Source organism: Chaetodon auriga, chromosome 9, assembly GCF_051107435.1.
Source record: "Chaetodon auriga isolate fChaAug3 chromosome 9, fChaAug3.hap1, whole genome shotgun sequence".
In the NCBI taxonomy this organism is placed as follows: domain Eukaryota; kingdom Metazoa; phylum Chordata; class Actinopteri; order Chaetodontiformes; family Chaetodontidae; genus Chaetodon; species Chaetodon auriga.
In genome coordinates, this window is record NC_135082.1 from 23,099,918 (window position 1) to 23,110,434 (window position 10,517).

Below are 10,517 nucleotides of genomic sequence, written 5' to 3' on the forward strand. Positions count from 1 at the left end.
TTACCCAGGACAACAACTAACAGACTCCACGAACCAAAACCTCTATTCATACCCTCTATGACTAGCATATTGTCAGCAACAACGTCACCAGTAACCTTGTAGAGGAGCAGTAGAAGATTTACACGGCTGAGACAGTTGCCTTGTCTCCAGACTAATGTTAGCAGTCTGAAGGGCACTAACCTTTTCCCACGATTCCACCCCTGGCAGATAATAAAAATGTTAATGTCTATAATTCTCACTCCACGTGACAAGTGTGCTTAATGACAGCCACACATGGCTTTGAATCATCAGGTAGAGCGCGTATCTAGGATACAAATATGTAGCTGTTGCTTCTGCATGAAATATCCCCTCATGTCATTGCTTTTGTACATCATAGTTCGAGTCCTTAATTCCAAACATAGTTTTCACATTTTCTCGATGTTTTCGCTACATTCTATGTTGACAGAAACGAGGTGAAAAAGGTTTACACATGCAGTGTTAGGTGCTCCGTGTGCTTTGCTGTAATTTAAGTGGAAAGTTCATGGATTGCAGGTTTAAGATTAACTGCGCCGCCTTATCAAGCTGCAGTGGCTTTGTGCTTGACCTCTGGCTGAATGTGCTTACGGATAAGTTTGTTTCACGGTAAGTTAAACTTGGAAGCAAATCCGCTTAATTACACTCATTTATCTCTTTTGTTACAAAATGGTTCAATAACAGCAGCAATCTTGCAACTGTATATTTTTCTATCCTTTTTGTGATATTTTCTGTCACTACTTGCACATGGCCAATTTTCCAATGCACTCCTATAATGGCACCAAGTCAGTGCTGCCAGGGGATTTGTGATGCAACTGTAAAGCCTCTAGAGCAGTGAAGTATCTCACTTCCAGTTGGCCTGTTTGGACTCGTCTACATGGACCATAGCCCACTGGCAACTTTTTCATGAACAACTCTGTCGTATCTGTCTACAGCAGTCTGCTCATTGATCTTTTGTTATGTCTGTCTCTCTTTTCCCTCTCTCTATCCTTTTGCTTCTGAGAGTTATCTTTCTGTTTAGCCACTATTCCATCTGTCTCTCCATATGCCTGTCTATCCATTCATAGTTCCAGTATACATAGTACATATCTATCATTAACAGCCCAGCCCATCTTTGTCCACTATCTGTTCACTCTGTTTGTTAAAACAGCTTGGCTGTTGCCATGATAACAGCACAGCTGGCATCAGAGATTACTTGGTGCTGCAAGCTCCTGTAGCTGGTGGCACAGAGGTATCCATGGGAACAGTTTTCCAGGTCCACCCGTCATCAGGATTTACGGCAGCGCCTGCTCAGATGTTCAGAGAGCGTGACAACTGTGACCCATTGATTTTCAGGATGAACACGTCTGCTCTTGTTCACAACTGAGTGAGCACATGTGATACGTTTCTGTACCTTTCTCTGCCCACTTTTATTCACAACTGACATTGATCATACTTTTATCAGCAGCAACCGCTATATGTTGCTTCTACATGAAGTGTTTGTTTCATAATGGATAATATGCAATTATGTCAGCCATTCATCTTAAAACTCAATGATGAGGATAGCTTGATTAGGGTACTAGTGTACATGGTACAGTGGAGTACCATGTGCATTGCAACACTGAGATTTAGTTTCACCTGGTGAAGCCTGGAATGAGCACACAACCTGTTGCTGATGGAGAAGTCAGAGATTGTCAGAGAAACTTAAAATATCAATGGTAAATAGTTATCGATGGACAATGTTATTTAGTGATTTTTTTTTTTTTCTATCAAAAAATTGTATTGGAGACATGTATTTAATGTGGCAGTCAGATAACATGCTACAACAGAAATATAATTCAACAGTCATCCAGTTTATTAAAAACACATGTATAACTCCATTTATAGACAAACAACATACATAAAGTCATAGAAACAGGCAATGTTAATCAGACAAGTCCCATATTCTATCAACCACACTGACAGTACTTTCTCTTCCATTAAGGCAACAATCCGCTTGATGCTTACAACATCAATGATGTTGTAAATGTGATGGGAAGTGGATAATGGGTCTTCTTTGACACCACATAATATTCATATGTGACACTTAAACTTTGGCATTTGGTTTAACATAAAACCCCACAGACTGGTAACTGACAGGCTCTTTGTATGGTACTATTTGTAAGTTATGTAAGCCCAACAAAGGTGCCGTGCTGCAGTGGCAACCATTCAAATTCTTTATCAAATATAAGGCTCCAAAATAAATAAGGACATGAATGAAAACATCAGTCACCAACTGATCTGATTGTTTTTTTTTTTAACAGTTCTTTTGAACACCCAAACAACCTCCAGGGAATGTTTTCATGTTAACTACACTTTTTAAATCACTATATAAATCTTTATAAATTAGTAGTTGATGGAAAATGCAAAATAAATGTGTTACACCATTCAAAACAGCAAGACATTTCTTTACAGCCCCACTGATGTTAATATGTATTTATAAAGATTTATGAATGATTTCATAGTTAATCAGTGTCATAAAAGGCATATAAAGAGTATTTCCTATAATGTGTTACTCGCATGGCGTTTGGGGATTGACCACGGATTCCTGGTATCAACAAAGATACTCGGACCGGGAACTGTCACTCTTATAGGTCATCTGGGAGTCAATGCTGGACCTGGAGCACAGGAGCATTCGTTCTGATTCTTGAGTCTGTCTCCTTGCCCAAAGCTCTGTTGGATGAGGGGCCAAGGTTCTGTTTTTCATTGAAATTGTCTCAAACTTGACATAGCTCTCTTTTTCAAGCTCCTCTTCATCCATGCCTGTGTTGCGTCCTTTGCAGTACAGTGCAAGAATCTTGTACACCAACAGCGCAATAAGAGGCAAAACCAAAGCACAGGCAATGCCACTTATGATAATGAAAAGTTGGCTCTGCCCACCATCCTCTACTATGTCCAGTGTGTAGAAGTCAATGCAAGGATCTTTTCCAGCAGCACTACCTTTTGCTACGAGGCAAACTGAGTATCTCATTCCGGGTGACAGTCCTTCTAGGAACACTTTACCACTGCCAGCATTAGTCTCCACTGTCCTTTTGGTGTCATCCTCACCATAGGGTGAATATACAACTGTTAGTGGGGCATCACTTGGTAACCCATCTGCTGTCCAGAGCAGAACTGCAGTGTCCGACGTTTCCTCTACAATCTTAAGGTCTGTGACGGACTTTGATGCATCACTTTTCTTGCTCTTTTCATCAGCAGCAAGCTTTCTTCCATTACCTCCTTGCTGGACTTTTCCTTGTTTGGGCGAGCCTTTCTGTATACTGTTGCTGGGGGTAGTTTTTGGCTTCTTAGGGACAGCAGATAGTGTTGTTGATGTTCTAGGGAGCTCTGTGGACATGATAGTTGGTGAGTTGGGAATGTCCGTTGGGGCAATAAATGTTGTGTCTTGGCTTGTTGGTCCAGTTTCGATGCTCGGGCTCAGTGGAGGGATGGTGGTACTCATGGTACCAGCAACCGAGAGGGAAATGGTGGCTTCTGCGCTGCCGGCAACATTCTTTGCTTTGCAGCTATAGTTCCCGGCGTCCTTGTACAATATTCCATGCAAGCTCATGATGGACCATCTGATGCCATCCCCAGGTGATTCCTGGACTATAGAGTGGAACAAGAACACAAAATTCAGCATGAATAGCAAGTCTTACCAAGACTGTTTTGCATGTTTTCAAGTGTGTTATGACTTTATGGCACTAGCACTCCACACCTTAAATCTTCATACACACGTGGCAATTAAAATCCACACACAATATATCAGTTACCAAATGTTACATCTCATTTAATTTGAAAACAGGATTTTTGCTTTCTAAACTGCTTACATTTTGAAATATTTGATTATTATACCTGTGTTGTTGACTAGTGAGCCATCAGACTTAGCCCAGTAAAGAGTTGGTGTTGGAAACCCTGTGGCGTCACATCGCAGGAGAACATTACTGCCCAAAGGAGATGTGATCTTGGTTGCCGAAGTCATGACTGATGGTTTTACACAATTGTCGAGTTCAGCACGCTGAAAAAGGACACCAGCCAAATTCTCTGGCCCACTACAAGTCAGGAATAGGTCCATCAAAACCACTGGTGTGTTAGTCATTTTGGAAATCTCTATCAGCTTGGAGATTTTACAGTCACAGAACCAGGGATTATCTTGGAGGCCTGAAGAGGAAAAGACAAATTAAGGTCAGTGATTGCTGTTACAAAATATTGCAGTGTCAAACATCATCCAATTAAATGCTGATTTATTTTAAGGCATTTCTATTCACATTGTAAAGAATAGAAGATATATAGGACAATTTAACAGTGAAGAGGCAAGACAAATTTGCCATATCCTTGAAATTAATTTCTAGCAGAGCTCAACTGATTTTGAAACATTTTATAAAGATTATGGTGCTATAAAATCATGTGTTTCTTTTTCACCCAACATCGATGTATGACTTGATGGAAGCAAGGCAAACCAGTCGAATAGTAGAATTGTTTCCAAATGGAAAAATCAGACATGTGGCACAAAAACAAAACACTTCTGATGATTTATTCAGGTGAGTTAATCACCACTGCAAACAGTGGGTACCATTACGCTGCATGGTAATCCAAGTTCTCCATATTTATCAACCCATCATCTATACTCCCTTACAAATTGCACCTGTTCCTCACAGTAAGCAAGCACATGTACTGATGCATATTAAAGCCCTTTAACCAGATTAGTTTGTCTTAACAGTGGCAAAGCACCTAAGCTGGCACTGGCCTTCCTTTGGTTTCACTAACAACTTTAGCGCTTTATAATCCATATGTTGACTTTGATGTTGCAGGAAGAATTTGTGTGGCTTCATGCAATTTTTATTACAATCTGAAAAAAAGATGTCAGAAAAATTCTTGTTTAAAGGCCAACCTGCTTTTTAATATTTGGTCTATATTTTAAAATACATTTATATTCAATTTAAAAAGGATAGTCATCAAACAATTCAGAACAGTAAAGGTGGACCTCTAATACAGTACCAACTGGAAATGGTTTTAGGACATGCTTGAGAAGCAGTCATCTGTTTGTGTGTGGACTGTTTTTCCTACAGCCTAATCCTGTTTCTCCTTCAGGTACACCAGTACACACAGCCAGCTCTTTCTGCAGGGATAAGCTTATTAACTATGTCCCTCCCACTGTCTATGCCACACAGATACAGTGAACAAACATCCAGTCTCATACTCAGTGCCATACTATATTAAAGTATGATAAGTTGAATCTACAAGATGTTATATGCAAGTCAAAATATATCCAGCAAAAAAGGTGATTTTAAGAAAAATGACAAAATAGTGAAAATTGACTAAAATGCTAAATATATTCTAATAAGAATAAAAAAGTTTTGGTTTTACTCCTCCATAACATAAGGCTCTTTTCACTGCAAGGCATTGTCACAGATTACACTATAAGAAATAGACTAGAAGAATGGACACAAGTAAGGTTTTTAACGTTCCCACACATACGACGTACTAACAGACTTTCTGTGATTATGTGCTTTGATTTTTTGCTTTTAGTACTCCTTTTCAAGCCCTGCTTTAAATCAAAAACTCTGCATTTTATTCTCCTTCTTGCCACTCTCTTGACCGTTTGTCAGCGGTGGACAACAATGTTATAAGCAAGTAATCATTGGTCTAAGATATTGCCATTACAAGTGCCCAAATCTTTGTTTGTACCTTTAAAACAACAACAAAAAACAAATGACATAGCAAGTAGTTGACTCTGAAGGAAGATGTAGTTTGTTGTGGTTCCTATGAGACTTATCTGCTCATAGGTGGCCAAGCTGTGGATGCACAGAAGTACGGGATACTACCCTGTTTGTAATCCCCTTATGAGATGAATGCTTATTAGTTCAGTTGAACTTTAGAAACCCTGTAACACTTATTTTGGAATAAACACAGATTTTTCGCATTTTTGAACAGCAGGTGTGTTTGTACGTTTACTTTGGATCACCAAAAGGAAGTAAATCTGCTCCTTGAATTATCAGAACACTTTTTAGGAATGCACAACAACAAAAATGCACCCTTGTGCTCAATGGCAATACTGCATTTTTCAGCAGTTCTTGACTGAGAATAAGCTGGTTAATACTGTATGTTTTGCACTCTTAACTGAAGCAAGGGTAATTCTATATTTGTGTTTCTTATGTACATCCTTAGCACTGCTTCAGTACTACAGAATAAGACCAAAGTGTAGAACCGTTGCAACCACAAGCTATCCCATGTGTAAATTTTGCTCAGATATACTGTAGATACTGTAATTTCCAGTTCATGACTACTGTGGTTTTCAAAATGCCAATAAATAAAAGGACAATGACCAAAGGTGTAATTTTGGCACTGCTGCTGCTGTTAGCTAAAGAGATGTGAAACACTGAATCTTTGAGTTTTGGGTGTTTCGAAATGTAATTGAAGCTCTCAGCAGTGGGGCAGTCAAAAATTGTGATAAATCTTTGATCACTGGAAAATATTACATATCATTGGTCATCTTGCCTTGAGAAATACTGTATACATCTACTGTATATTTGCTCTACAGTACAGGTTTCCTGTATTGCATGGAAATATGTAACAGTGTGCTTGGTTTACAGTTTTTTCCAATGTCTTCCACTGAACTTGACCCTGGCTTGCATTGCCACAAGGCTGTGTGTTTGATATTCAACAGTTAATTAGGACAAGAAATTGACAATATACATTAAGTGTTAACTTCCGCTACCTAGATAAACCCTGTACTGCATACCATTGCCCTCAGGCAACAGAAAACCTTTTTGTCCCTCAACGCTGTTTTAATTCCTACACATGACAGTGTATGATATGTAAACAATCTAATGAGGTGAGGGCATGATGTATGAAGGGCTGGAGGGAGCTCCTGTCAGGAAGATAAGTGGCTGGATAAATGCGTGGAGTAAGCTGGATAAATTTCACTCTTTTGCATGTTGAAATAGGGAAACCTTGACAATAAAAAATATGCATTTGTATAAACGTCAAAAGCAACAAGACGTAAGGCTGCTTTTCAGAAAGGTATTCTGCTCAGTTAAAGACTGATATAAGATGAAGGCTTGGGTCAATGTTTTTAATGAACGTATCCACTGAAATTTACGGGCAGTGGACACAGGGAGCCTATTTGAACAGTTTGGATCAATATGTTTACTAAAACAGTGCTTGTTGCACAATACAAATGCTCATATGCATATGTTCATATACATATGCATTTTTTTTTTCACTGATAAGCCTTAATGTGTGCAGTAGTGCAGTAGAGAGATAAGCAAATTTCAGTTTGTCCTGGCAGTCACAGCAGGTTTGAGTCAGTCAGAACAAGTCTGCTAGATTAACAGGTGTTTGTGATGTAATTACAAATAACCCCAAAAGTTTCCTGCCGTGGCCTTGATATCCTGTAAAACCAAGCCAGACACAACTTTCTATCCATACGTACCTAACACAACTTTTTGGGAGGCATTAGTAGAGATGGGTGCTCCATTGAAGGGGGGCCAGATATCCATCAGCTCAGAGGGCAGAGTGGCGAATTTGTTGCTGGATAGATCCAAGTAAGTAATGTTGAGGAGGTAAGGTATCGCCTCAGAGGGAACATTAGTGAGTCTGTTGTTGTGCAGATCCAGTGTCCTCAGCTTGGGCATCTCTTTCAGAGACTCCCAGGGGAACATGGAGATCATATTTCCATCCAGCCTCAGTTCATGGAGCACTTTGAGGTTGTAGAAACTTCCAGAATCCACAGAGGTTATGGAATTGTAAGTAATCCATAAGTACCGTAGATCCACCAGGTAATAAAAAGCTTCTGTTGGGATTCGCCGTACCACAGTTTTCTCAATACGAAGTTTGACCGTATCCACAGGGACATTGACAGGAATGTCAGACATGTCAGGATCATTGCAGAGGACAGATCTGAGAATAGAAGATAAGAGTTTAGCAGGTCCTATGGCCAGGCAATACACTGTTTGCCAAATGGTAACCTAACAGTTGAACCCATTGCCCAGTGACACAGCAGGTGATGTCAGGTGAGCATTTTAAAGAATTAACAACCAGTCTGTAAGGTTGAAGTATCTATCTATCCATCCAGCCATACTCTCCATTGGGATGTGGGTTGCTCTCCCTGACATGACTGTAGTCGATGCAAAGGACACCTCCCAGATGCTAAGGTCACAGCTAATCAGTCATCATAAATCAATCATGTGGATTTACATTGACTGCAGGAGGTGGAATGTCTCAAATCAGTTATAGTCAAAGATAAAACAAAACAAATGTATGAGAGTCATTTAATCTTTCAAACTTTAACTAGAAAAGCTTAATCACCATTACATGATTGCTAGAAGGGGGAGAAATAAAAGCTTTAGCTTTTGGTAGCTATTACTGTTCTGACGATGGTGTCATGTACTTTTATACCTATATAATGTCACATTAAGTAGTATCACTACTGCCATAGACACCTTCTCCGTGCTTTCCCACTGACAAATCAAACTCTGGTGTCTAAGTTGTTAGTGAAGAATCTCTTATAGAAACCAAACCAGCCCAAGGAAATTAACATAGTGTCTGTTTATACACTGCTGTTCGGCATTTTCCTGTGTGTATGTTAGACTCTTCAACATGATGGATTAACATTAGGTCTTTCTCAGCTGTAAATGGATTGGCACCATGCCAGGGAATGTACATTATGTCAATCCAGGCTAGTACAACCTGTGCAGATTGTACTGTGGCACATTTTGATATGTTTATCGTATTTTCACCATATGTGTATAGACTGTTTTGACTGCCCTGGCATTGATGTGGCTTTTCCTCTGGTTTACATTTACACTACAATGGATACGTATTTTTAAAGAAATGTTGCTTCTCACTACAGTGAATGTAACTTATATACGTTCCATAGGTTTACCATGTATCATGCACCAGATGGTCTGAGTGCAAATGTACTTAACGTTGTGCTCATTAAAATGAGTCATCACTGTTAAATAAACCTTGTCGAAAGAATTCACAAACTTGCTTCAAGACTACTCTGAGCTCAATGGCCAGTAGGATATTTTGTATTTACCATAAAATATAGAGAAGAAAAAATAATTATATATATATATATATATATAAATAGACTTAATTTCTACAGAGGATTTTTATTACATTTAATTTTCCTTATGCAAGGTTTGTGAAGTACATTACAGAGCAAAGTACAATTTACCTGGTTCCAGTTCCGTCGGTACGACCATGGAAGACACAGGTGCACTGGGATGGACAGAAGGGATGAGCCATACTGAGGCAGCATAGGAGTACATGAACATAGAGAAGCCGACGCATGATTTCACCGAATGCACCCACAATTCTCACATCGAGAAGAGATCAGGATGAAAGACATCCGTCTGAAAAAATATTCTTCTCCCCTCCTAAAAAAAACAAAACAAAACAAATGGAGAATAATGAAAGAAGCCTTGAAAGTCCATGGGAGACTACGGTACGCAGGCTGAGGATCTAATTACAGTACAGGTGACCTGTTTGTGTGAGTGGGGGGAGGGCGTGGATTAGCTGAGGATTTCTCGGGTTTGCCAGGATCACGCAAGCTAGGGAGCAGCGCAGGACTAGCCATTAGGACATGGTGCTAATCAGCTAATTCTGGTGAGGTTTCCCCTCATGTGATCCAGCCACACCTTTGTTAATCCGGTCAGTTACCAACCTTACCGTTGCTTTTTAAGACTTAACTCCCAAGTTTACTCGAACATTCATGGCCTCACCTTTTTGCATTTGTGTTCTGACATAAGTTTCTCTGACTCAAGAAATTCCTTAAATGTAAATGCATTATTGAGCTGGAGGCCATATGTAAGATATGTGAGCAAGTTCTGTCTGGCACTAAGGCGCAAAGTGTAATTTTAGATGTGATTTATTACCTGACTGGGTGGATCAGTGGCTTAGGACAGGGGGCCAAATTCTGCCTCTGATGGGACCACAGGAGTGTATTCTTTTCATATTTTCTGCACACGTTGCTTCAGCCTTTGCTCCTAATTTGCTTTCAGGGGTTGATACACTAAGCACTTACGTTGAGAGAAATTTGAGCATTGCACACATTACAGTGCATTTCTCACAATTAAAACATTACAAAAGCTGCACACGTACATTTATGTTGTAAGCAAAATGTGACTTCACAAACATCTTTGGGATTTGGCCTCTAACTTCACTTTTTTTTAGATCATCAGGCAGGTGTAAAGTGACCATTTCTTGCTGTATTAATATTCATCACATTGAATGCTTCTTTATCTTCATGTATCAATTTTTGACAGCCAACCCTTTAAGAGGAAAGGGAGACATCTAGTGGTGTGAAGTTGTTACTGAGTGTATGTGCTTGTGATAAACATCAATTTTCTTTCTTAAAATAATAATCCATCTCTTGACAATCGAAACCTGTCTGACCATGTGTCATAACTCACCTGACAGTTGATATTGGCTGATATGGGTAGCAACTCCTAGAATACCGCCAGCAGAGCAACTAAGTAATTTCAACAGAAACACCAAAA

At 39.5% G+C, this 10,517-nt stretch overlaps 1 protein-coding gene across 1 annotated transcript; it reads right to left on the reverse strand.

Moving 5' to 3' along the window:
- Window positions 1–1,828: 1,828 nt before the first annotated feature.
- lrit3a (info leucine-rich repeat, immunoglobulin-like and transmembrane domains 3a) lies at window positions 1,829–9,517 on the reverse strand. The gene is made up of 4 exons (XM_076739816.1): window positions 9,194–9,517; window positions 7,445–7,911; window positions 3,865–4,170; window positions 1,829–3,618 (listed from the first exon to the last, which is right to left on the reverse strand). The coding sequence occupies exons 1-4, from the start codon at window positions 9,307–9,309 to the stop codon at window positions 2,585–2,587; spliced, it is 1,923 nt and encodes a 640-aa protein (XP_076595931.1). The 5' UTR covers window positions 9,310–9,517; the 3' UTR covers window positions 1,829–2,584.
- Between the last annotated feature and the right edge of the window lie 1,000 nt (window positions 9,518–10,517).